Source organism: Heterodontus francisci, chromosome 41 (genome assembly GCF_036365525.1).
Source record: "Heterodontus francisci isolate sHetFra1 chromosome 41, sHetFra1.hap1, whole genome shotgun sequence".
NCBI classification, from domain to species: domain Eukaryota; kingdom Metazoa; phylum Chordata; class Chondrichthyes; order Heterodontiformes; family Heterodontidae; genus Heterodontus; species Heterodontus francisci.
The window spans coordinates 32375564-32403153 of record NC_090411.1 but is presented as its reverse complement, the minus strand read 5'-3'; the positions used below and the strand labels follow the sequence as shown (position 1 = coordinate 32403153).

The 27590-nt window shown below is 48.8% G+C and overlaps 1 protein-coding gene across 1 annotated transcript in view; it reads right to left on the bottom strand.

The window, feature by feature from the left end:
- Positions 1–27590, bottom strand: part of LOC137353442 (receptor-type tyrosine-protein phosphatase H-like) — a 65130-nt gene that overhangs the window by 6827 nt on the left and 30713 nt on the right. The window contains exons 8-20 of the mRNA XM_068019735.1: positions 27288–27566; positions 25840–26118; positions 24583–24855; positions 23251–23523; positions 19105–19198; positions 18383–18436; positions 16025–16106; positions 15493–15583; positions 13499–13575; positions 11698–11832; positions 10156–10278; positions 8185–8342; positions 5122–5257 (exon numbers count right to left, since the gene is read on the bottom strand). Of these exons, the coding sequence (XP_067875836.1) occupies positions 5122–5257; positions 8185–8342; positions 10156–10278; positions 11698–11832; positions 13499–13575; positions 15493–15583; positions 16025–16106; positions 18383–18436; positions 19105–19198; positions 23251–23523; positions 24583–24855; positions 25840–26118; positions 27288–27566 (2054 nt within the window). The remainder of the gene's footprint in view (positions 1–5121; positions 5258–8184; positions 8343–10155; positions 10279–11697; positions 11833–13498; positions 13576–15492; positions 15584–16024; positions 16107–18382; positions 18437–19104; positions 19199–23250; positions 23524–24582; positions 24856–25839; positions 26119–27287; positions 27567–27590) is intronic.

Below are 27590 nucleotides of genomic sequence, written 5' to 3'. Positions count from 1 at the left end.
CAAACTCAACATCAACGGCAGCAGAGGGGCTCACCGCAGATTTCACAATCTCTCAGTCCTTAGGGAAGGGAGATACGCGGTGAGCTTTCTGCAGGAAACCCACACCGTTCCGGGAGACGAAGCCACCTGGCTCCTGGAGTGGCAGGGTGGGGTCCACATGAGTCACCTCACCCCTATTTCTAGTGGGGTGGCTATCTTGTTGGCCCCGACTTTTCAGCCGGAGATCTTGGGGGTCAAGGAGCTAGTGCCGGGCCGCTTGCTCCACCTCGCCGTTCGCCTGGGTAGCGTGCCGCTCCACTTTGTGAACGTGTACGCGCCCAGGCCCGGCGCGTTGCAAGCGCGCTTCTTTGAAGAAGTGTCCGCTCTCTTGAGCTCCATCGATAGCGGCGAGTGCATCATCCTCGGGGGGGATTTTAACTGCACCCTCGAGGTGGGGGATCGCTCCGGTCCCCAGCGCGGCCAAGCGTCGGTGGAGAAGTTGAGGGGACTGATCAGCTCCCTTAACTTGGTGGACGTCTGGCGGAATCTCCATCCCGACTCCAGCGCCTTCACGAGGTCTGGAGGAGGGGGGTCGCGAATCGACCGCCTCTACATTTCGCAGGCGTACGTCTCCCGCGTTTCGGCGGCCTCCATGCGGCTGGTGCCGTGCTCGGACCACCGCCTGGTGTGGGCGGAGTTCACTCCGCTCCGCACGCGGGCGGGGTCCGCGTACTGGCACTTTAACAACCGGCTGCTGGAGGACGTGCGATTTCGGGACTCGTTCTGTCGATTCTGGGCCGACTGGAGAAGGAAGCAGGGGGGCTTCCCCTCCTTGAGGCTATGGTGGGATGTGGGCAAGACTCACATCCGCGTCTTCTGTCAGGAGTACGCGAAGGGGTCGACCAAGAGGCGGGAAGCCGAGATCGGGCGCCTTGAGAGGGAGGTGCTCGACTTGGAGTCCCGCCTCGGTCATGCCGTCGTGGACCCGGCCCTGTGGCAGGCGTACAAAGAGAAGAAGGGCGCGCTGAGGAACCTGCAGCTCATAGGGTCCCGAGGCGCGTACGTGAGGTCGCGGATCCAGATCCTGGAAGATTTGGACCACGCCTCACCCTTCTTCTACTCGCTGGAAAAATGGCGGGGGGTCCGTAAGCAGCTCGTCGAGCTGCTGGCCGACGACGGATCCTCCATCACGGATCCGGAGGGAATGGGCCTCCTGGTCCGGACGTATTACAGTGCGTTGTTCTCTCCGGATCCGTCCAGCAAGGATGCGCGCAGAGTTTTGTGGGAGGACCTGCCGCAGGTCATCCCGGAGGGCGCCGAAGGATTGGAAGCTCCGCTCACGTTGGCAGAGCTGACCGGCGCCCTCCACCAGCTCTTGAGGGGCAAATCCCCGGGGCTGGACGGGCTGACCATGGAGTTCCTCTGGGCGTTCTGGGATGTGCTGGGGGAAAGCCTGGCGACCGGGGAGATGCCCCTCTCGTGGCGCAGGGCGGTCATCGTCCTGCTGCCGAAGAGGGGCGATCTCCGCCTGCTTAAAAACTAGCGTCCGGTCTCCCTCCTCAGCACGGATTATAAGATCTTTGCCCGGGCTATGTCTACCCGCCTGGGCTCCGTGCTGGCCCACATGATCCACCCCAACCAGTCCTACACGGTCCCGGGCCGGTCCATCCAGGACAACATCCACCTGGTCCGGGACCTGATCCATCTTTCCCGGAGGACTGGTCAGTCGGTCGCCTTTCTCTCCCTCGATCAGGAGAAGGCGTTCGACAGGGTGGATCACGATTACCTTTTCGGGACTCTGCGCGCTTTCGGACTCGGGCCGCATTTCGTGGCCCGGGTCCGACTTTTATGCGCCGCCGCAGAGTGTCTAGTCAAAGTTAACGGGTCCTTGACGGCGGCCCTTCGATTTGGGAGAGGAGTGCGTCAGGGGTGCCCCATGTCCGGCCAATTGTATACCATCTGTGTGGAGCCCTTCCTGTGCCTGCTTCGCAGGAGGTTGACGGGATTGGCTCTGCGCGAGCCGGCCATGCGGGTCGTCCTCTCGGCTTACGCCGACGACGTGCTCCTCGCAATCACAGATCCCGTTGACTTGCGGAGGATGCGCGTCTGCCAGCAGACCTTTTCTGCCGCGTCCTCCGCGAGGATCAATTGGGAGAAATGTTCCGGACTCCTGGTTGGTCAGTGGCGGGTGGACTCCCTGCCGGAGGAGATGACACCTTTTGCGTGGAGCACCACGCACCTCCTCTATCTGGGAGTCCACCTTAGCCCCGCTGAGGAAGCCTGGCCGGCAAACTGGCAGGAGTTGGAGGCGAAAGTCACCGCTCGGCTGGGGCGCTGGACAGGACTGCTCCGAGTGCTTTCCTACAGGGGCCGAGCGTTGGTCATAAACCAACTGGTGGCCTCCATGCTGTGGTACCGGTTGGTCACTTTGGCCCCGCCCCCTGTATTTGCCACCAAGATCCAGAAGAAACTCGTCGATTTCTTCTGGGGCAAGAGGAAACACTGGGTCTCTGCCGCGGTCCTGAGTCTCCCGATCGAGGAGGGCGGTCAGTCGCTGGTGTGTGTCCGCACCCAGGCTGCGACTCTCCGCCTTCGGACCCTGCAGAGATACCTGTACGTCGAGCGTCCTCCCAGATGGTGTGCGCTGGCGACGTATTTTTTCCGCCAGTGTCACTGCCTTCAAGACGACACGCAGCTCCCGGTGGAGTCCGTTAGCCGCGCCTCTCTGAGGGAGTTGCCTGTCTTTTACCGGGATCTTTTCCGAGTCTGGAACATGGTCGCCTCCAGTCAGGGCGCTCCCCCGCCGGCGGAGGAGAGCGCCTCGGCTGTCTGGGCGGCCGACTCCGGGGACGGTCCGGCGGGCGCAGGAGTAGCCGAAACCCCCGGGACGCCCCTCACTGCGGGTGGCGAGGGGGCTCGGGAGTGCGGAGCAATCCCGGCCGAGCTGACTCCCGCTCGGCCGGAACTGCTCATCGGACCCAGGCCCCGAAACCCTCCTCGGGAGCCGGTCCCACACAACCCGAGCCGCCTCTCGGAAATGCCCTCCGTGCCATTCCAATCGGCGCGGAGGGGTTTCCTGTACGGACTGCTCCTGCACACTCTCCACTTCCTCGCCCTCGTCAGCCGGCCGGACACGCCCTGGCGGTCCACGTTGCCATCTGGCGGCGAGGGGAAACCCCGATGGAGGTCTCTCTACGCGGGAGTCTTCCCCCTTTACATCGGGGACCTGGGGTGGAGGGTGCTGCACAGAGCAGTCCCGTGCAATAGGCTTTTAAGTAGGTTCACGGACTCCCAGGCCACCTGTACTTTCTGCGGCCTGGACGAGTCCGTGTTCCACATTTATACGGAGTGTGCGAAGTTGCAGCCCCTATTTGAGTATCTGAAGGGGCTGCTCCTCAAATTCTGGCTGCACTTCAGTCCCACGCTCCTGATCTTTGGGCACCCGGTGCGGAGGGGCTTGGGCCGGGAGGAGGATCTCCTCGTCGGTCTGCTCCTGGGCCTGGCCAAGGTGGCAATTCACAGGTCCAGGTTGTGGGCCGTCGGGGGGTCCGTCCTCCCCGATTGCCTGCCCCTCTTCCGCGGTTACGTTCGCGCCCGGGTGTCCCTGGAAAAGGAGCATGCGGTGTCCGCCGGTACGCTTGAGGCCTTCCGCGACCGGTGGGCACCGCAGGGACTGGAGTGCATCGTCGACGCCGAGAATGGCATTTTAATTTGAGTTTTTTGTTTATTTATCTGGTTTTAATAAAGTTATTTTAAAAATATAAGTGTGTATATAAAGGGGGCCTGAGGAATAAAGGCCCCCTCGACATAAAAAATATATAAAGGGGGCCTGAGGAATAAAGGCCCCCTCGACATAAAAAATATATAAAAGGGGCCTGGGGTATAAAGGTCAAAAAAAAAAAACGGGGGTTAGATACAGAGTAAAGCTCCCTCTACACTGTCCCCATCAAACACTTCCAGATCAGGTATAGCACGGGTTAGATCCAGAGACTATTAGAGTCAGCAGAGAGGAGAGACCCATCCCATTAGTCAGGGCTGGGTTTGAACCCAATCCCACAGGTGAAAGATCAATGCACGGAGCATCCCTAATCACATAATCACATTGCTTTGTACATCCAGCTTCGAGCAGTCAGCTTTATGATGGGAGAATTTCCCAGCTGCCTACGGGCATTGACAAATGAGGAAGAATGATGGATGACTCTACGGCTCTAGGGCATGTGGCTGAGTTCTTCCCCATCCTTCTAGAGAAGTTCAAACTCCACCAATAAGACTTCCTCCTGGGCTAGCTCACTTCCCTCATTATGAACTTGCTGCAGCACTCTCACCAGCAGTGGCTCTTTCACCAGCAGCCATACGTCCTCCCTAAGGTTTGATGTAAACCTGTAAAGCTTCCCTATCCGTCCCATGTCGATTTAGTGAGTAAGAATGAAGTTGCATTTCTATAGCGTCTTTCAGAGACTCAGGATGTACCAAAGCCTCTACCCAGCCAATGAAATACAGTCTCTGTATGAAGCGTGGTGGCTGCTGTAATGTCGGAACCGTGGCAGCCAATTTGTACACAGCAAGATCCCACAAACTCCAATGTGATAATTTGTTTCACTGATGTTGGTTGAGGAATAAATGTCGGTCAGAGCACCAGGGAGTGCTCCCCTGCTCTTCAAATAGCGACCCTGATATCTCTTCACCCGAGAGGGCAGACGGACCCTTGGTTGGGCATGTCATCTGACCAACAGCACTGTTGACAGCGCTGCACTCCCTCAGTGCTTCACTGGGAGTGAGTGCCAGCCTGGGTTATGTGCTCAAACCTCTGGCATGGGACTTGAACCCACAACGTTCTGACTCAGAGGGGAGAGTGTTACCCACTGCACCATAGCTGACACCCTAAATTGTTCTCACAGGTGATAATCTAAAAGGACCATCTCTAGGGAATTATTTTCCCCATAATTTGAAGAAAAGCCTACTTTCCAATGAGAAAAAATTTGGGATTTTGAGTTGTAGCAGGTTGAAGGCAATTAGTGAGCAACAGAGCCTGGGAACTGATTATGGACTCGATCTCCTGAAGAGGGAACAGAGACTGAAGAGGTTCTGAGCTGCAGAGGTGCTCACTCAAAGTAATAATGAGCAAGAGAAGAAACTCCTCACCTCGGTCTGGACCATGAGTGACCGATTCTGTCTCATTTTGTGGACAATCCCATAAACATCGATTACATTCTCCTGTTGTACCTCTTGCAGCAGGTAATCCAGGGCTATTAAAGTACCCGTACGTCCGACTCCAGCACTGCAATTAAAACAGAGATTGAATGAAGTGACCGCCTCAGGCTTTTTCCTCACTCGGCTTCCCTGGTAAAACAGATTGTTACAAAGGTTTCTGATCAACGCTAACTTTCTTCTTTCAGTAATTCAATTCCCACACAGTTACTCAGTAACCCCTCTCCCCCCCAGCACTCTGTGTTACTGTCTGTAACTCTACTGATGTTAAGCCAGCTCCCTCACAATGTCACTCAGTAACCCCTCTCCCCCCCAGCACCCTGTGTTACTGTCTGTAACTCTACTGATGTTAATCCAGCTCCCTCACAATGTCACTCAGAAACCCCTCTCCCCCCAGCACCCTGTTACTGACTATATCTCTACTGATGTTAATCCAGCTCCCTCACACTGTCACTCAGTAACCCCTCTCCCCCCAGCACCCTGTGTTACTGACTATATCTCTACTGATGTTAATCCAGCTCCTTCACAATGTCACTCAGTAACTCCTCTCCCCCCAGCACCCTGTGTTACTGACTATATCTCTACTGATGTTAATCCAGCTCCTTCACAATGTCACTCAGTAACCCCTCTCCCCCCAGCACCCTGTGTTACTGACTATATCTCTACTGATGTTAATCCAGCTCCTTCACAATGTCACTCAGTAACCCCTCTCCCCCCAGCACCCTGTGTTACTGACTATATCTCTACTGATGTTAATCCAGCTCCTTCACAATGTCACTCAGTAACCCCTCTCCCCCCAGCACCCTGTGTTACTGACTATATCTCTACTGATGTTAAGCCAGCTCCCTCACACTGTCACTCAGTAACCCCTCTCCCCCCCAGCACCCTGTGTTACTGTCTGTAACTCTACTGATGTTAATCCAGCTCCTTCACACTGTCACTCAGTAACTCCTCTCCCCCCCAGTGCCCTGTGTTACTGTCTGTAACTCTACTGATGTTAATCCAGCTCCTTCACAATGTCACTCAGTAACTCCTCTCCCCCCAGTGCCCTGTGTTACTGTCTGTAACTCTACTGATGTTAATCCAGCTCCTTCACACTGTCACTCAGTAACTCCTCTCCCCCCCAGTGCCCTGTGTTACTGTCTGTAACTCTACTGATGTTAATCCAGCTCCTTCACAATGTCACTCAGTAACTCCTCTCCCCCCCAGTGCCCTGTGTTACTGTCTGTAACTCTACTGATGTTAATCCAGCTCCTTCACAATGTCACTCAGTAACTCCTCTCCCCCCCAGTGCCCTGTGTTACTGTCTGTAACTCTACTGATGTTAATCCAGCTCCTTCACAATGTCACTCAGTAACTCCTCTCCCCCCCAGTGCCCTGTGTTACTGTCTGTAACTCTACTGATGTTAATCCAGCTCCTTCACAATGTCACTCAGTAACTCCTCTCCCCCCCAGTGCCCTGTGTTACTGTCTGTAACTCTACTGATGTTAATCCAGCTCCTTCACAATGTCACTCAGTAACTCCTCTCCCCCCCAGTGCCCTGTGTTACTGTCTGTAACTCTACTGATGTTAATCCAGCTCCTTCACAATGTCACTCAGTAACTCCTCTCCCCCCCAGTGCCCTGTGTTACTGACTGTATTTTTTTATTCATTCATGGGATGTGGGCGTCGCTGGCCAGGCCAGCATTTATCGCCCATCCCTAATTGCCCTTGAGAAGGTGGTGGTGAGCTGCTTTCTTGAACCACTGCAGTCCATGTGAGGTAGGTACACCCACAGTGCTGTTAGGAAGGGAGTTCCAGTATTTTGACCCAGCGACAGTGAAGGAACGGCGATATAGTTTCAAGTCAGGATGGTGTGTGATTTGGATGGGAACTTGCAGGTGGTGATGTTCCCATGCATCTGCTGCTCTTGTCCTTCGAGGTGGTAGAGGTCGCGGGTTTGGAAGGTGCTGTCTAAGGAGCCTTGGTGCATTGCTGCAGTGCATCTTGTAGATGGTACGCACTACTGCCACTGTGCGTTGGTGGTGGAGGGAGTGAATGTTTGTGGATGGTGTGCCAATCAAACGGGTTGCTTTGTCCTGTATGGTGTCGAGCTTCTTGATTGTTGTTTGAGCTGCACCCATCCAGGCAAGTGGGGAGTATTCCATCACACTTCTGACTTGTGCCTTGTAGATGGTGGACAGGCTTTGGGGAGTCAGGAGGCGAGTTACTCGCCTCAGGATTCCTAGCCTCTGACCTGCTCTTGTAGCCACGGTATTTATATGGCTACTCCAGTTCAGTTTCTGGTCAATGGTAGCCCCTAGGATGTTGATAGTGGGGGATTCAGCACTTGTACTGCCATTGAATGTCAAGGGGAGATGGTTAGATTCTCTCTTGTTGGAGATGGTCATTGCCTGGCACTTGTGTGGCGCAAATGTTACTTGCCACTTCTCAGCCCAAGGCTGGATATTGTCCAAGTCTTGCTGCATTTCTACACGGACTGCTTCAGTATTTGAGGAGTTGCAAATGGTGCTGAACGTTGGGCAATCATCAGCGAACATCCTCACTTCTGACCTTACGATTGAAGGAAGGTCATTGATGAAGCAGCTGAAGATGGTTGTGCCGAGGACACGACCCTGAGGAACTCCTGCAGTGATGTCCTGGAGCTCAGATGATTGACCTCCAACAATGATAGCCATCTTCCTTTGCGCTAGGTATGGGTCCAACCAGCAGAGAGTTTTCCCCCTGTTTCCCATCTCTACTGATGTTAATCATGCTCTCTCACACTGTCACTCAGTAACCCCTCTCTCCAGTGCCCTGTGTTACTGACTGTATCTTTATTAACGTTAATCCAGCTCTATCACGCAGTTGGGTAAACATTAAGACAACCTGCACCATTGCTAATTTATACAAATCAACAGCACACACTGCAGCATACCTAGAGTTTTTAAGAAGTCTGGAGCTTACAGTTACTTTACAAACCGGAGCAGAAAAACGTAATCAAAGTGACTGCTTACCTGCAATGTATGATAGGAAGGCCTCTCGGTTTCTTGTTCAGGTGATCCCGAATTAGCTGTCGGAAAGCTAACAGTTTCTCCGTGGTTTTGGGAACGCCATGATCTGGCCAGACAGTGAAGTGAAAGTGTGAGACCGAGCGTGTCTCCGAGGATCCAACCTATCCGGAAAAGGCAGAGGTTCGGTCATGACATGTTTCCCTTGAATTCTCCCTCCTCCTCTCCTGAAGGAGCTGCCTCCTGATGCTACCAGCTCCATCGGGATGCACCCTCCCCTACCTCACTCAAGCACCTAGACTAGGAAAATCTGACAGGATATTGCACCAAGGGCAGGTCACGGATAAACCTAACCCTATCCTCAATCCATTTCAAATAATGGGGGCCACTCAATAGTTATATGATGCAACATAGATTTACCAGAATGATACCTGGTCTCCAAGGGTCAAATTACAAGGAGGGGTTACACAAACTAGGGTTGTATTCCCTGGAATTTAGATGGTTCAGGGGCAATTTGATTGAAGTTTTCAAGATATTGAGAGGAACAGACAGGGCTGATAGAGAGAAACTATTTCTGCTGGTTGGTGTGTCTAGGACTAGCAGATGTGGTCTAAAAATTAGAGCCACGACCTTTCAGGAGTGAAATTAATAAACCCTTTTACACACTAAGAATGGCAGAAGTTTGGAACTCTCTTCCACAAACTTTGACGCTAGGTCAATTGTTAATTTCAACATTGAGATTGATAAATTGTTGTTATTCAAAGGTATTAAGGGATATGGGCAAAGGTGGGTATATGGAGTTAAGTCTCAGAATAACCATGATCTCCTTGAATGGTGGAATAGGGTCGAGGACTAAGTGACCTCCTCTTGTTCCGATTTCCTATGTTGAAGGTGCCATCTTTCGGATATGATGTTAAGCCGATGCCCTGTCTGCTCTTTCAGGTGGAATCAGCAATAATGAAGGAACGGCGATATAGTTCCAAGTCAGGACGGTGACTGACTTGGAGGGGAACTTGCAGGTGGTGGTGTTCCCATGTGCCTGCAGCCATTGTTCTTCTAGGCAGGGAAGTATTGTGGGTTTTGGAAGGCACTATCGAAGGAGCCTTGGCAAGTTGCTGCAGTGCATCTTGTAGATGGTACACACTGCAGTCAAGCGGGTTGCTTTGTCCTGGATGGTGTTGAGCTTCTTCAGCATTGTTGGAGCTGCATTCATCCAGGCAAGTGGAGAGTATTCCATCACACTCCTGACTTGTGACTTGTAGGCTTTGGGGAGTCAGGAAATGAGTTACTCTCTGCAGAATTCCCAGCCTCTGAGCTGCTCTTGTAGCCACAGTATTTGTATGGCTGGTCCAGTTAAGTTTCTGGTCAATGGTAACCCCCCAGGATGTGGATGGTGGGGGAATTCATCAATGATAATACCACTGAATGTCAAGGGGAGAGGGTTAGTGGGTCACTACCTGGCACTAGTGTGGCACGATTGTTACTATTAATTATGATTAGTCACCAACATTATCTTTGTATTATGCAACCACTAGGATGGTAGAACTAGATGGACCATGGTCTTTATTCATCTTGCACTGGACTAGTAATCCAGAGGCCCAGGCTAGTGCTCTGAGGTTACAGGTTCGACTCCCACCACGGCAGATGGTGAAATTTGAATTCAATTGTTTGGAATTTAAAAAAAAGCTAGTCTAATGGTAACAATGAAATCAGTGTCAATTGTCGTTAAAACAAAACTCATCTGATTCACTAATTTCTTTCAGGGAAGGAAATCTGCTGTCCTTACCTAGTCTGGCCTACATGTGATTCCAGATCCACACCAATGTGGTTGACTCTTAAAATGCCCTCTGAAATGGCCTAGCAAGCCACTCAGTTCAAGGGAAATGAGGGAAAAGCAATAAATGCTGGCTTAGCCAGCGACGCCCACATCCCACGAGCGAATAAAAAAAAACTTCCTATGTTCCTATGGCCTCCCACCTCTTTGATAATGAAATCTCTGAGGGTCCAATCAGCGAGGATAGTCTCTGAAGTGACAGTCACTGTGATGTCCCCGTAGGTACATGGTGTGTAGTCCAATGGCCAATAGTGCTCACATTTGACCTGGAAGCAAAAAGAAAATGTATAAGAGGGTCTCATCCAAAATAATGCCTTAATAACATGACGCACTAGGCTTGTGGAGCAGTAGGACAAGGAGTCATCTTTGGGATCCTCCACACAGTGAGTCCCTGACACTAACTGCGATCAGCTAAGAAGATGCAAGACTATTCCTGAGTGGGTACTTCTCTTGCCTCTGAGTCAGAAGGTGCAGGGTTTGAACACAGCTCCAGATGTCCCATAAGTCGAATCATGAGCTTCAGCTCTGAATTCTGGGGTAACATCCAGCAGGTTCCTCGCACCTGGTGGGTGGGTGTTCCCCCTCCCCAATCTCATTGCATAGATTGTGGGAGCCATCAAACCCTCCCGCCCTCTTGGAGTAACACTCCTGTTGTCTGGTATGGAGATGGATATGGCCATGGACGGAACATTCACTTTGTGTTCTGTCGGACTGTTAAACAGCCAACAAATCTTTACAAGTACTTTGCACCATTCTCACTGGGCAAAGTGCGAAGATACAAAAGAATGACTGGAGCTTCTCAAAGAAGGGTGGTAGTCTCAGGCAAGGTGTAGCAACTGATTTCACAGGACGAGAGTGTTTTGGAATAATTCACTCCATCCCCTTCCCCCTCACCATTTCAGCCATGGGGTTGTGCAGTAGGACAGAACTAGGAGATGGGAAGTGGGGGCAAGTTTAGTTTAGAGATACAGCACTGAAACAGGCCCTTCAGCCCACCGAGTCTGTGCCGACCATCAACCACCCGTTTATGCTAATCCTACACTAATTCCATAATCCTACTACACCCCACCTGTCCCTATATTTCCCTACCTATACTAGAGGCAATTTATAATGGCCAATTTACCTATCAACCAGCAAGTCTTTGGCATCTGGGAGGAAACCGGAGCACCCGGAGGAAACCCACGCAGACACAGGGAGAACTTGCAAACTCCACACAGGCAGTACCCAGAATTGAACCCGGGTCCCTGGAGCTGTGAGGCTGCGGTGCTAACCACTGCGCCACTGTGCCTTAAAAAGTACCTTAAAAATTGAGAGTCACTCCCCAGGTTGCTGTATTGAGAGTTTGGATTTCACTCTGAGCACATTCTGAGTGTCTTTGTTCAGTATGTGGACTGGAGTCCCAGCAGAGCCCTAGGCCCTGTTACTGCTCTCAAAATTCAACTCAGGTTTAATACCAGCAACTTGTGCTCAACTGAAACAGCAACTCTAACCCATGACAGCGGCTGGTTAAATACCTCATTTCCCGACAACCAACAGACAGGGACGAGACTGTTATTCTCATGAGCTGGGGTGGAGTTAACCCCAGGCCTCAGAGGTGAAAAGTCAGAGTTCATATCCCTGCTCTCGCTAGACTGCTGGTTTAGTTTGCGACTAAGTCCAGTTCAAATTCAGAATCAGGGACTCACCCGATTTAGTTCCACGCAGTTTGTCAGCATCACAATGACCTCCGATTTCTGCTCCCAAATCATTCGCCAGAAATCCGCCACTGTGCTCGGTAGGGGACCCTGGGCAGCAATGAACTCCATTTTGGACGTGTAACCCTATGAAGAACCAGTGGGAGTGAAAGTCCTGAAGAGGAGTCATTGGAACAAAGAAACACTGAGGTCAAGGAATTGTCCTGACTGGAATGTGCGGGGACTGATACTTAGAAGGGGCGGAGACAGGGTGAGAGGGTAGGGAGTAGGGGGCAAGCACAGGCAGAATTCAGCTAACTTTGCCCAGGCTGCCCCACCCAGTAAATACTCCGATACCAACATCAGTCTCCCTGGGTCAGGCACTAAACAGAACTGAGACCACTGGGGGGAAATTGTCTCTAATGCCAACCAGTGTGCAACTGGCAGAGACTAACAGGTGTGTGACCGGACAATGTTCTCTTGGATAATCAAGGAGAGTGTGTTCTATGCACGGGATTTAAGCAAAATAAGGACTTCAAAATGGAGAGACAAATAATAGCCGCTGAAATTCAGTTTTTGTCTTTCTGGACTGGACTCAGATAATTCTTTTAATTCATTCTTATGATGTGGGCCTCACTGGCAAAGCTGGCATTTAATTGTCCATTCTGAATTGCTCTTAAGGTGGTGGGCCTTTTTCTTGAACCACTGTAATCCATGTGGTGAAGGTACACCCACAGTGCTATTAGGGAGGGAGTTCCAGGATTTTGACCCAGCGACAATGAAGGAACGGCGATATATTTCCAAATGAGGATGGGGTGTGACTTGGAGAGGAACCTACAGGTGATGGTGTTTTCATTTACTTTTAATGGAAGATTATACCCTTACAGTGGTAACCCTCGCAATTGTTTAATTAATGGTAAACTATTTCAGCCTCTGTTCTCTGTCAGCCATTTTGTACCAGATAAGCAGGACATTATAAAAACCACATTTCCCAGCTTTCTTTGTAAAAGATGAGCACATTTATTTAAAACTAGAATGTATTAAGTAAGTATCTCAAAAACTATAGCTTTACACTTTCAACTGATTATATTTACTGGATCAGGTTAAAGACGTATATCAATAAGCAAATAGATCCTTGGACATTTGTGAGGAAAACAGGTCTGCCAACCAGAGGAACATTTTATATGGTTAGAAGCTCAGGAAAATCAAGCAGGCATAACTTCTATTTAAATTAACTGGAGATTCAGAGACTGCTATTAAACAGCTCGAAGCTTTGAGTTGTTACAAACCCGACATCCATTTTGTTTTGGTACAAAAATAGACCAGCAAGTGAGTAACTCGATTAGCGCACGCATCCCAGGAATTGGGGCAAACTGTTTAGACACCCTTTCAAAGTGCGCGGTAGACGAAAGGCCTGACATCTTTCCTCTTCGTGCACTGCGACCCCGCTATAACGCGGAACTTGGTATAATGCAGGCCCATCTTGGACGGCAACATTTTTGCTCTGCAAAAGTGTTGGAGCACGAAGACTGGATACTGTAGGGATATGCATGTAATATTAGCCCTGGCACTGGCAGGATCAAGGCTGAGCTAAAACAGTCTCAGCTATAACATGGTCTCGAGATATGGACCCCTTGGATTGCGTTCTAGTGGGGCGCCAGGGTAGTCTCTAATAGGTTCAGTAACAAATCCTTTAAATTCACAGTAAGTTTACTGATTCTTCCCAATGTAAGCGTATGGGGTCAGGTTTGCTGGGGTTACAGAAGCAGACCCTAATAAGAAGCTTTCCTAATCTTTAGCACACAACACTCACAGGCATGTAATTTGCGTTGATGTAATCGGACGTACTGCTCTCCGGCTGAGGAGTAAGTTTAACTCTTGTTGCATCATCTGAAAGAACCAAGAGGGAGAAAACAACGTCAATGAAATGAGAGGCCATCTTAGCCCACAAGGCGGGTCGGAACCTCCTTCTGCAGCCTAGCAACACACGGGAATATGGTGGCATAGTGGTAACGTCACTGGGCTGGTAATCTAGAGGCCCAGACTAATGTCCTGGTGACACGGGCTCAAATCCCACCATGGCAGCTGGTGGAATTTAAATTCAATTAATTAATAAAATTCACTTAATTCATAGGAATCTGACATTGAAAGGTAGTCTCAGTAATGGTGCCATGAAATCCTCATTGATTGTTGTGAAAACCCATCTGGTTCACTCCCGTCGTTTGGGAAAGGAAATCTCCCATCCTTACCTGGTCTGGCCTACATGTGACTCTGAAATTGCCTAGCAAGCCATTCAGTTTAAGGACAATTAGAGATGGGCAACTGTCGTGCAGGCCCCCACCTGTCAAGCATGAAGCATATTAATTTTGCCACATGGACATTAAATTTCAAACTGTTGTTGATGTGAAGAAAGGATTTGCTTTAAAAAAATTGCCAGATCTTGGCTTGAAAGACATTTGCATATTAACAGACAGTGTTTGGAAAGGACAAAGGTCCATTTCTCTGACACATTCAACCCGCAATGGACTTTTGATCACCAGATGTTGAAGGTGGGGGAGCTCGCATTCCAGGTTGACTGCTAAGATGACCGAATACACAAATGGACATGGTCAAACCAGCTAGTCACATGACTAACCTGCTGGGCATTCTGGGTTTTTCTGAATTGTACAAACAGTTTGAACTGAGAGTGTTTGCTTCTGAACTGAGAAGATCTCTCTCCTGTCTGCTCCCATCTCTTTCTCACAAGCCTCTGAATCCACTGAAGACACATAAACCCAAAGAGAGAAAAGTCTCTTACAGCGAACAAGGTTTAAGAAGAATACTGGGCCCCAATGAAAAGCAAGATCTACCTACAATAAAAGACTCTGCAGTGAGCTCCAAGAACCGTAACAAAATCTCTTCAGATATTGCCTCAAACTTTTCCACGTTATTATTTCTTCTGCTCTTTTCTGTCTCTATTTGCATGTGTGTATCGTGTATGCATGTTAGTGTGGGCACGCTGTGTTTTGTAGGCATTAACCGAATTAAAGTTTAAGTTTAATAAATTTCAACTTTTCTTCTTTAAACCTAAGAAAGCCTGTTTGTGCTGGTTTCTTTGCCTTATAATTAGAAAGCAATGATCAAGGATTCACCAAGGGGGAGCTAAAAACACGATGTGTTTAAATTTAAACCCTGATACGGTAAGACCAGGGCTGAGAGGGAACCCTAAACACCTTTCTCAGCTGGGTCATAACAACAAATGCTGGCCTTGCCAGTAACGCCCACATCCCATGAAAGAATTTTTAAAAAACATTTCAGGCCCAGGCTGCTTCTCTCACATATTCATCTGTTATGTTTTATGAACATATGAGAAAGACAAATGGAAAAACATCCATCCATCCATCCCATTGAGCCATGTTGCAATGAAATAGTCTGACCAACACATACATGTAATCTCCTGGAGTGGCAAAATAAACCAGATTTTTAAAAACCCTAGGTCAGGCGAAGAGCGAAAAATTTCTGAGAAATTCCAATCCAAACCTCCCGAAGGTGAACAAACAAATGATCCCGGAGCTAACAAAGACCACATACCACCGACCTTCTCTACACAGCGATCGCAACTTCCTCCAGGAATTCCCCCACCTTCCTTTTCAACATTTACATCCACTACATGAGTCACAAACCAGTTCCAACAGTCAGTGACCCTCTGCAACCTGAAATGTTAACTCTGTTTCACTCGCCACAGATGCTGCCTAACCTGCTGAGTATTTCCAGCACCTTCTGGTTTTATTTCAGATTTCCAGCATCTGCGGTATTTTGATTACTTACAGGGTAAGACATTAGTATAGCGATTCTTTCCTTTGTTGTCCAGGAGCAGGGCAGCTTCCATCGACTGTTCTGTCCCCACAGTACTCAGACTCTGTAGTTTGTGAATAGGAGAGGGATTGTTGGTCATTCTCTGGCAGAAGGATCTACATCCACTGCACTCCATAACGTTACTGTAATTCCGCTCCGTATGACATGTCCACACTTTACCGGGAGAATGAACTCAACAGTGTGTTCAGCACACACCATGATACGTCAAACTCGTCAACATCAGCAACAAATTGTCACATAGGGAACGCAGCACAATTTAGAGTGCCAAGAGTGAACATTTCAATCAAATGTACCAATACTGTCCCGTGTGTTAGACAGAATTTTGATCTACAAGGAAGTCAAGGGTTATGGCAGGACAGTGGAGTTAAGGCCACAATCAGATCAGCCATGATCTTATTGAATGGCGGAGCAGGCTCGAGGGGCCGGATGGCTGACCCCTGCTCCTATTTCTTATGTTATGTTCTTATGTGACTCTTTCCCGTACCTGGTATTCCTCAGCAAAGCCAAAATCCGTGTCAGCATGCTTGCTCTTAAAGTAACTTTCATATTCACTCACAGGAACGGGCCTAGTGAACAAAAGAGAGTGAGGGTGATAGCCTCTTAATAAAGACAGTCTTAATGGGAACCTCTGCTGTTTGAGGGGGAACAAGCTACCAAGTGGCTCAGGTGGACTGCTGCACACACAAGGTCACAGATTCCATCCCTGTTCTGGGGCCAAGTTCAACTGATGTCCACCAGCGAGGCAATTGGGACACTTAAATCAGCCTCAACTCCCCCAGGCTATTGAGGAGGAGGGAAACAGCCAGTGAGTCCATCTATGTATACAAAGTGCAAAGGTCATAGCAGGACAGGTTTGGAGTTGGCCTTGATATCAACCATGTTTGCATTTCCTGCTGACATTTAGGGCAGGATTTTCCCATGGGCTTCAGGACCCCAAAGTCAGGTCCAAATGGGAGACCAGAGCCTGCATTTGCTGGCAGTGGGACTGGCTCTGCAAGTTTGATGGAGGTGGCCTCCTAGCTGGCTGCCTCTGGGCTTGCTGTCTCAGTAAGGACAGAGGACAGGATGTAAACGCTGTTGGCCCAATCACATAGAGAGGATGCCTTCATCTTAAGGCGCCCTTGGTCCATTGGGGCCGAGGGGGTGGCCTTCCCTGCCTGCGGCCCCCTCTTTGGGGCATAGCTCCAATGACTCTCCCAGACAGCTGCAGGGAGCAGGGAGGCCGCACCCATGGAGCTGGTGGCTTCCCCACGTGCCGGGGTGGTGGTTTGGGGGTGGGGGGGGGCTGCTCGGTCCACTGGCAAAATGCTGACGGTCTGGGAAAATCACCCTAAATAGGGCCTTTACTTATTTAAATTAGGTGCCCGCCTCCGTTTGGAGGGCATCTGATCGGTGTCTGGTCCCGCCATTGGGAAACTTGCCTGGCAGCAGGACTACATCAGGGTGCAGTCCCGACGCAGCTCCCCGCTATTTTCTCGGATCCCCGCCCCCCCCACCGATCTCCCAGCTCGCCACCTTGGGAGCTGATAAAACCTTGCCCTTACTTTCTGGGTACACAGATACACGACACGTAGGTGGGGTGGTTAGTGGGCTGTGTGACACCAGACTGCAGGGGCGGAGTGGGAAAAGGAGGCCAAGGAAGAGGGTGTCCAACGTCTGCAGTGAATAAAATTACACAACGACATTGTGGCTTGCATCTGGGCTGTGTTTGCATCTTGCAGTCTGCGGACTGGGTGGGTTGGGTCAGATGCCTGTCTCTATGCATTGACGGGAGGGCCGGATTTGCCTTGAGGGAAGGGTCAGGGTGTCCGTGCATTGGCTATGGGAGCGCTTTAACATCCACTATCAAATGGCTAGTTGGACCATTAGGAGTATTTCACCAATGGCACATTCTCAGGGACCAGCTAATGGGATTATGACAATGATGAGTCATCTACACAATTCCAGCTAAAATCAAAAAACAAAAAGTGGGATCTGACCAGGATATATGTCTCACCTATATTCCTTTGAGAGCATACAACTCCCTCGCCAAGACCAACAGCACAAACAAAGGAACTCACTCCCTGAAGTTTTTTTTAAAAAGGTCTCGGATGTGGATGATGCTGACTAGGTTGTGTTTGTTGCCCAGAGAAAATGATGGTGGGACTTTTGCTTCATGCTTGCTCTTACAACTGAGTGCTACTTCAGATGCCATTAAGAGCCAGCTAGGTGTAAGTCAGATCAGGCAGGTCGGTGGGTTCCCATCCCTGAAGGAACCACTCGGGTTTTAAACAAAATGTCAGATATCAATGTGGGATTTGAATTCATGGCTGCTGCATTACTAGTCCACTACACTATGAACCCTTACTGTTGTAGCTGCACCCTTAACAAAGAGCTATGTGGGTTCTCGATCTTACAACTGGGCCACAGCAAAGCCCATATTGACGACTCACACACTATAGCACAGCAGAGTAGATACTGAAGACCCTGTTCTCTTGTCCGCTTATACAGAGGAGAAACATCAATGGGAGGAAGAGTCTTTCTTGTGACCAATCTACCCATTGACCTGGTCATGACTTGTGTGCAGCACACCACAGACTGAAAGTATTTTGACATTATTTACAATGGTTTTTGAGAAGCAGTATTATACCGTTTCCTAGTACCACTTGGGTCTCAATCTATTCTCTGCGTGATCGAGAAACCATGTAGTTTTTTTGCTAAAGGTGCAGTTATCCAGAGTACAGCCAGCATCAAGATTGAGGACAGCTGATTACTTTTAAAGTATCCCAAGAGGGCACTGGGAGTGAGGGAGGGGAAAGGATAGGTAATAAAATCATCAGGAATAGAGAAAGATTCCACTTACTTGAATTCTGTAGGAATAATGAACATTGGTGAAGATTCAGAATATCTTTTTTCCCTGGAACAAAACAGAAACGCTATTAAAAGAACTTATTGCAAACTCAGCTGCTAGCATCTGGTGGAATTCCAGCTTCACCATTCACAGATCTGCCTTTGAAGTCATTCACACTCTCAACGCGACCATCTCCCAGGCTCGAGGGGACCTATGGCCTATTCCCGCTCCTATTTCTTATCACTCCTTATCCCCAGGCCAGGCAGCCCTTAATCTACCTATGAGGATATTGGATGGAAAGTAAAGCTCCCTCCACATTGTCCCATCAAACACTCCCAGGTCAGGTACAGCATAGGTTGGATACAGGGTGAAGTTCCCTCCACATTGTTCAACAATACCTGATCATAAAATAGCATCTCCTACTGCACCAACAGGGATATTACCAATGGTCACAGTGACCCTGCAGCGTCACTTCTGAATTCGACTAACAACTCATTTTGTCTATTTGGAAGGAATTTTGGATAGTACTGTGCTGTGGTTCCATGCCCACTAAAAATTGGATTGAAAATGCCCCAAACTCTCATTTCACACAGCAATAATCCAGCCAGTGGTGACAAGAGACCTTTGGCCATCAGCCTGGGCTAGATGGGAATCCAAGCTCTGCCCAGTCTGGTCTATGTTACTAATCAGTGGTGGGATGGGTATGGCTCCAAGTTTGCTTCTTCTTCACTTACCTCCATGGTACTCGTTTGGTGATGACGATGAACAGCAACAAACCAATAAGGATCAGACCCAGCAGACAGCCTATAACTGCTCCAATGATAATGGCTGCACAGAACAAAAACGGACATTTAGCTAAGGAGCAAACCCAGGAATCGCTTATCAGATATCTTAATTCATCCATTCAGAAAAATCCAAACATTCTTGTCCTCACCATTGCGACACCCAGTTTCAACTAGTTGCAAAACCAGCATCAAGGGGCAAATATCAGTCGTAAAGGTGGAAGTTTTGTAGCTGGTGTACAGGGTCCGTGTGCGACTCAGTAACTATTGCACAGGAATATAGGAAGGTACTTACCTGGAAGAGACACTGCATTCAGCCTGGCCAGTCTCACAAACTAATCCCTCTCAACTCCCAAGAAGCCCCTTCCTTTTTATCCCTGCCCTTACTCTGCATGTAAAGAACCAGAATATTTCTTTTTTTATGCAGACCTTATCGTGTCAGCTTGGCTTACAGGCTCAAAGTCCCACCACATAATCTACGCTGAGGGGGTGCTACATTGTCGGAGGTGTTGCATTTTCATTAACGGAGGCCTCGTCTGCCTGCTCAGCTGGAGGGCAAGAGAAGCAGCAAAGTTTTCTTGGTGTAGAAACAAGAAATGCTGGAAGTACTCAGCAGGTCCGGCAGCATCTGTGGAGAGAGAAGCAGAATTAACGTTTCAGGTCAGTGACCTTTCATCAAAATTGACAATATTAGAAGTGTAAAAGATTTTAAGCAAGTAAAGCGGGAGTGGGGCAAGAGATAACAAAAGAGAAGTTCTGAAGAAGGGTCGCTGACCTGAAACGTTAACCCTGCTTCTCTCTCCACAGATGCTGCCAGACCTGCTGAGTATTTCCAACATTTCTTGTTTTTATTACAAAAGAGAAGGTGTTGATAGGACAAGATCACAGAGAATAACTGACCAGAAGGTCTTGGAGCAAAGGCAAATGGTATGTTAATGATGTGCTGAAAGACAAAGCGTTAGTACAGAGAGGGTGTTAATTGACTATAAAATGAACAGCCCTGGCTCCAAGCACAAACATTTTTTAAAAATTGGTAGGCACAGTAGAAACAAACTAAACAAACTAAAATAAAATAAACAAGGAAAAAAGAAAAAATAACTAAAAATAAAAAGGGGGGCCCCATCATGCTCTGAAATTATTGAACTCAATGTTCAGTCTGGCAGGCTGTAGTGTGCCTAATCGGCAAATGAGGTGCTGTTCCTCGAGCTTGCGTTGATGTTCACTGGAATACTGCAGCAATCCCAGGACAGAGATTGGGCATGAGAGCAGGGGGGAGTGTTGAAATGGCCAGCAACCGGAAGCTCAGGGTCATGCTTTCGGCCAGAGTGGAGGTGTTCCGTAAAGTGATCACTCAATCTGCGTTTGGTCTCCCCAATATAGAGGAGACCACATTGTGAGCAGCGAATACAGTATACTACATTGAAAGAAGTACAAGTAAATCGCTGATTCACCTGAAAGGAGTGTTTGGGGCCTTGGATAGTGAAGAGAGAGGAGGTAAATGGCCAGGTATTACACCTCCTGCGATTGCAGGGGAAGGTGCTGTGGGAAGGGGACGAGGTGGTGGGGGTAATGGAGGAGAGGGCGAGGGAGTTGCAGAGGGAACGATCCCTTTGGAATGCTGACAGGGGAAGGGAGGGGAAGATGCGTTTGGTAGTGGCATCACGCTGGAGGTGGCGGAAATGGCGGAGGATGATCCTTTGGATCTGGAGGCTGGTGGGGTGGAAAGTGAGGTCAAGGGGAACCCTGTCACGGTTCTGGGAGGGAGGGAAAGGGGTGAGGGTAGAGGTGCGGGAAATGGGCAGGACACAGTTGAGGGCCCTGTCAACCACAATGGGGGGGAAATCCCCAGTTGAGGAAAAAGGAAAACATATCAGAAGCGCTGTCATGGAAGGTTGCATCATCAGAGCAGTGTAGTCGAGGTAACTGCGGGAGTCGGTGGGCTTATAATGAATATTAGTGGACAGCCTATCCCCAGAGATGGAGACAGAGAAGTTGAGGAAGGGAAGTGTCGGAGATGGACCATGTGAAGGTGAGATAAGGGCGGAAATTGGAAGCAAAGTTGATAAAGTTTTCTAGTTCTGGGCGGGGGCAGGAAACGGCACTGATACAGTCTTCAATGTACTGGAAAAAGAGTTGGGGGAGGGTGCCTGAGTAGGACTGGAACAAGTAATGTTTGACATATTCCACAAAAAGACAGGCATAACTAGGACCCTACGGGTGCCCATAGCAACATCTTTTACTTGAAGGAAGTGAGTGGAGTTGAAGAAGTTGTTCAATGTGACACAAGTTCAGCCAGGTGGAACAGGGTGGTGGTGGATGGGGACTGGTTGGGCCTCTGTTCAAGGAAGAAGCGGAGAGCCCTCAAACCGGGGGATGGATGTGTAGAGCGATTGGACGTCCATAGTGAAGAAGAGGCGGTTAGGGCCAGGAAACTGGAAATTGTCAAAATGACGTAGGGCGTCAGAAGAGTCACGGATGTAGGTGGGAAGAGACTGGACCAGGGGAAAAAATATAGAGTCAAGATAGGAAGAAATAAGTTCACTGGGGCAGGAGCAGGCTGACACAATGGGTCTGATGGGACAGTCCCGTTTGTGGATTTTGGGAAGGAGGTAGAAGTGGGCAGTCCAGGGATGTGGGACTATGAGGTTGGAAGCGGAGAGGGAAGATCTCCAGAGGAGATGAGATCAGAGACAGTCCTGCAGACAGTAGATGGATGTGCGGTGGTGGGGTCATGGTCCAGAGGGAAGTAGGAAGAAGTGTCTGAGAGTTGGTGCTGAGCCTCTGCAAGGTAGAGGTCGGAACGCCAGACAACAACAGCACCACCCTTGTCTGCAGGTTTGATCACAATGTTGGGGTTAGACCTGCGAGAACGGAGTGCCTCAAGTTCAGAGGGGGACAGGTTAGAGTGAGTGAGGGAAGCAGAGAAATTGAGATGGCCGACGTCTCGCAGACAGTTTTCAATGAAAGGATCAAGAGTGGGTAAGAGGCCAGAGGGAGTCCTGGTGTCCTGGTCAATATTCCACCCTCACCAGACACCAGTGCTCTTGGTAAAATATTGCTGATGCAGATTGAATGCCATGTTTTTCTACAAGACAACAGTGACTGCAGTCCAGTCAGCAAATCAGAAAGAAAGAACTTGCATTTATATAGCGCCTTTCACAATGTTAGGACATCCCAAAGCATTTACAGCCAATGAAGTATTTTGAAAGTGTAGTCACAGTTGCAATGCATGAAATGCAGCAGCCAGTTTGTGCACAGCAATCTCCCACAAAAAGCAATTGAATAAATGACCTGATAATCTGCTCTGTGTTTTACGTGATGTCGGTTGAGGGCTATAGATTGGTCAGGACGTGGAGAGAACTCTCTTCCTCTTCTTTAAAACAGTGCTGTAGTATCTTTTACATCCAACTGGGCAGGCAGACAGGATGTTGGTGTAACAATGGGGGGATACTGCATGACATTCATAGCAAGCGAGCTTGGGTGATCTGAGATGGATGGACATCCAAACAGGATGGAAATCTCTCCTCTGTGACAGTGAGGCTAGTGGCCCTATAGCTTAAAGCAGGGAAACTCTATAGCCAAGCTTCTTCCCCTTCACTTCATTCTTCTCCTGCTCTGAAGGTCTTGGCTCTCATTGGGGTAGAGTAGAGCATGGCTACCCAACCCGAACCCGACGGGACCCAACGACATGTGTCGGGTTCAGCATTGGGTCGGACACACTCGATCACCACCTCCGGTACGTGGCTCCAATCTTAATGTACTTTTCAAACAACTTTTTCAAGTCGAATTTTTGTAGTTTATCTGCACAAGCTTAAAAAGTGGAAAAAGGAAGCTAGGTTAATTGAACATTCCGGTGGTCGGGTCGGGTCGGGTCGGGTGTGGGAAAAATGTGAAAGGCCCCGGACCGGGTCGGGCTCAGGTCGGATGTGGTTCTGCCGGGCTCGGGTCAGGTTTCATGTGCAGTTCCAAGCAGGCCTTTAGGGTAGAGTGTTACAGGTACAATTTGACTTGGCAGTTCAGTGAGAATGGGCTACCAGGATCTAGCAAAAATACACGTTTATAACTGGAGAGAGAAAGATTTGGAGCCACAATACTCACGTAACGAGTTGGTCCAGCACTGCTGAGTCATCTTCGCACTGTAACTCTGACCAGTCTGTGTGTAGACGTCGATTGTGTATTTACGTCCCGGCTGCAGGTTTCCGATCGTCAGGAAATTCACGTTCTTTCCAGTGGTCTGAACCGTCAACAGTTTGTGTCCGTCGTATGACGAAATGTTGAATCCGGTGAAGTTGCCCTTTGGTTTGGTCCATTCCACCTTAATTGTATAGCCCGTGTTGTGAGCACATTGAAGTGCTGAGGGGGCCCCAGGAACTGTACAAAGGAACTGAGCAATTAGGCGGAGCGAAGTCACCTCTTTAGTGACACGAATTAAAGTGGATTACACTAATCACAAGCAACGTGGAGCGGGGCTGTGCTAGGGAGAGACACCATGGACACAGGTGGAATGATAAACAGACCATTAAAATCAAATCGAAAAGGAAACAATTAAGTCCATACAATAGACAGAGAGAGAGATGGCTTTGTCTCTCTCAGTCTTTGCCTGAAAGGTCGGCGGCGGAAACTGATTCAATAATAACTTTCGAAAAGGAATTGAACTCATACTTGAAAAGGAAAAGTCTTCAGGGCTATGGGGAAGGAGCTGGCGAGTGGGACTAATTGGAACAGTCTTTTAAAAAGCTGGCACAAGCATGATGGGCTGAATAGCCTCCTTCTATGTTGTAGCATTGCCCTAGCTAACCCCGCATTGCTGACCACTAGAGGATGAATAGAAACATGGAATGGTTAGGCCGAGTGGTCCGTTTCAGTTATCATTTCTAAGTAATTTTATGTCTCCCAGAAGAGTATCTGAAACTCCTTACACACTGTTCAAGATACTGTCCCTTTAAGGAATGACAGGGGTAACTAACATTCTCAGGAGCACTGTGTCTCAAGTTATATTGTACCCCAGTCTAGAGGCCTATCATTGAGAACACAGTCACCCCTGGACGTGTGAGAGAAGCCTTTATATAGAGCCTTACATGATCTCAGGCTATCCCAAAGCACTCCTCAGCACTGTGCAGTGACTGCTGCCAGAAAGTGCATGTATTTGGATGTCGGTTGGGACCAGGAATTGGTAAAGCTGTGATGCCTTCCACAGTTGGCTAGCCCACAGATATACCCTGCCCGGAATGGCCCTTTGGGCAGGGTGCCAGAAGCTGCTCAGCACCTGTGAAGCATTATTCCCAGCAAGAGTCAGCATCTTCAGGAAAAGGATGAAAACAGGTGGGAAAAGGGGAAGGTTTAGGAAAAAAATGCAATAACGCTAAAGTTAAATAAACTCCTGAACTGTCGTGGTCACGGTCACTTTAAGAGTTGCAAAGCGTTACTTACGTGTGGCGTCCATGAAATTCTCAGGAGTGCTCGATGTGTGCTCAGGAGTAACTGATTCTACACTCAGGCTATATTGTACCCCAGGGGTTAGGAATTCCACTAGGTACTCAGTCTCTCCTGGAGATGTATGATTGGTTTTACTGAAGTTCATAGAATCAGCTTTGACCCGGTATATGTAGGCTGAAACTCTCATATCATTGGATGCTTTCCAGTGCAACATCAGAGAATTTGTGGTCCTTTTGGTCACAGAGAGATCAGTGACTGGAGAAGGATCTGTTGACAGATAGGCAGAGACAGAGAGGGAGTTAATTAGTGTAAAAGCCCCTCCACACTGTGTCCATGTTTAGATTTAATAGGAGACAGTCGCAACTGCAATGCATGCTGGGATAATACAGCCTCCATAGCATCCTCTTGCTATCCAACTTTACAGCAAGATCACAGCACTAGCACACAAATCTCTTGTTGAATGTAGGAGTTACAAGCATACATACGAATTAGGAGCAGGAGTAGGCCACTCTGCCCCTCGAGCCGGCTCCGCCATTCAATAAGTTCATGGCCGAACTGATTACTCCACATTTCCACCTACCCCCGATAACATTCCACTCCCAAGAATCTATCTAACTCTGCCTTAAAAATATTCAAAGACTCTGCTTCCACCGCCTTTTGAGGAAGAGAATTCCAAAGACTCACGACCCTCTGAGAGAAAATATTTCTCCTCAGCTCTGTCTTAAATGGGCGACCCCTTATTTTTAAACAGTGACCCCTAGTTCTAGATTCTCCCACAAGGGGAAACATCCTTTCCACATCCACCCTGTCAAGACCCCTCAGGATCTTATATGTTTCAATAACAATACAGTAAGCCAGCCCGTAATTGCTCAGATGCTTCACGGCCTCTAGGACATGCCTTTCGCCTGTCACTCTGCAGTAACACCAATTTCCTATGGGTGAGGCCAGAAAGTAAGTGTCTGTGCACTATTTAACTACAGAGCTGGCAACAACCCAACCTTGTCCTCCCTTGGAACCCACACAATAACCTTGAATGTCAGTCACTAGACAGTCAATATATACAGGCAGTCTGGCTTCTATCAAGACCCATCACAATGGTCCAACTAATGTTCTGGCAGAGATGGGCCATATCAATATAGACTGCGTTTGAGGCCAGTATGTTCTGGTTTGCATGGCTGAGCCCATCATTGGCGTTACTAACTGAGCCCTCAGTGCAGTTACTGTCCCTTTAGGAGATGGAAGGTAACTTACTTGTGGTGCTTTTCAGATTTTCAGGAGCACTCAGTGTGTTCTCAGGAGTGACTGACATCACTGTCAGGTTATATTCTACGCCAGGTTTCAGGTCTGTCACTTGGAACACAGTCTCTCCTGGTCCTGTGGTGTAGGTCTCACTGAAAGTTCCAGTATCACTCGTGACTGTAATGTTGTACGTGTAGTTTGATGCTCTTGTATCAGTGGGTGCTGTCCATCCTATGGCCAGTGACTCTGTTGTCCTGTTCAGCACAGACAGACTAGTGACCAGAGAAGGATCTGTCAAGAGAAAGGCAAAGAGATAACAAATTAGTGTTAATTAGCCCACCAACTTTGTGTTCCTGGGTTTTGTGGCCAGCTCAAGGTGTGTGCCTACTTTGATTGTTGGGTGTGGGTTCACAGTGACCCTGCGATTACACAGTAACAGGTCCCAGGTGTGCGATGTTCAGGAGCAAGTCATGTCTGATGTGCCAGGAAACATGTCTATCACATTGGGCTAAGGCAAAATCTCAGAGCATTATTGAGGGACTGCTGCATTGTTGCCTGCGCTGTCTGTTTGATGAGACATTAATCCGAGTCTTGATTTTAAGTTTCAGATGAATATAAAAGAGGTCACCTTTCAAATCCCTTGTACAATATTACCTCCAAGATTCTGTTTTCAACAAACGTTACCAAGTATAATCTGTCCTTTCTGTCATTCCTGTTTGTGGGATCTTGCTGTGCCCATTGGCTGCTGCTTTTACCTTCATTCCAGCAATGATTACTCTTCAAGGGTAATTCTTTAGCTATAAAGTGCTTTACGACACCCTGAGGATATGAAGCACACATTCTACATGCAGGTTTCTGTCTTTCTCCAGGAACTGTCGATTTAATGAGATCACCACAATTGCCATCCTCTTGTATTCTGACTCACTACTGCAATCTAATTCATTAACTCACTATATATGCTGGGATTTAACACCAAAATCCATACACACAGGAGATGATGATAATCACAAGCTGTTCTCCCAGTGAATGTGGGAGGATTCATGAGCCAGACCATAATATATCAGGTATATAATAAATGGCTTCCATGGGATGCACCATCAGTCCCTCTCCAAAATCTCACCCACTTTCTCATGTGTGAGTCTAGACTGTGACTGGCTATTTGACCATGGGGGACCTCACAATCCAATCCAGTCTTCACTTGGCCCCCACACTCGCATGTCCAGCAGGAGTAACTGGACAGCTGACCTGAGCAGGAGGCCTGGCTGACATTTTCCTTCCTTTTCCATTACGCAGTGGCACTGAGGCCAACTGTACTGACCCACCTGCTGCCCAGCTGACATCAGCAATCTCGGCACAGGCCGGGTTTGAGCCCGGTACCTTCTGGTTTGCACAACTCAGCCTGTCACTGGCTGAGCTCTCAGTGGAGTTACTGTCCCTTTAGGAGATGGAGGGTAACTTACTTGTGGTGCTTTTTACATTCTCTGGAGCACTAAGTGTGTTCTCAGGAGTGACTGACATCACCATCAGGTTATATTCTACACCAGGTTTCAGGTCTGTCACTGGGAACACAGTCTCTCCTGGTCCTGTGGTGTAGGTCTCACTGAAAGCTTCAGTATCACTCGTGACTGTAATGTTGTACGTGTAGTTTGAGGCTCTTGTATCAGTGGGTGCTGTCCATCCTATTGTCAGTGACTCTGTTGTCCTGTTCAGCACAGACAGACTAGTGACCAGAGAAGGATCTGTCAAGAGAAAGGCAAAGAGAG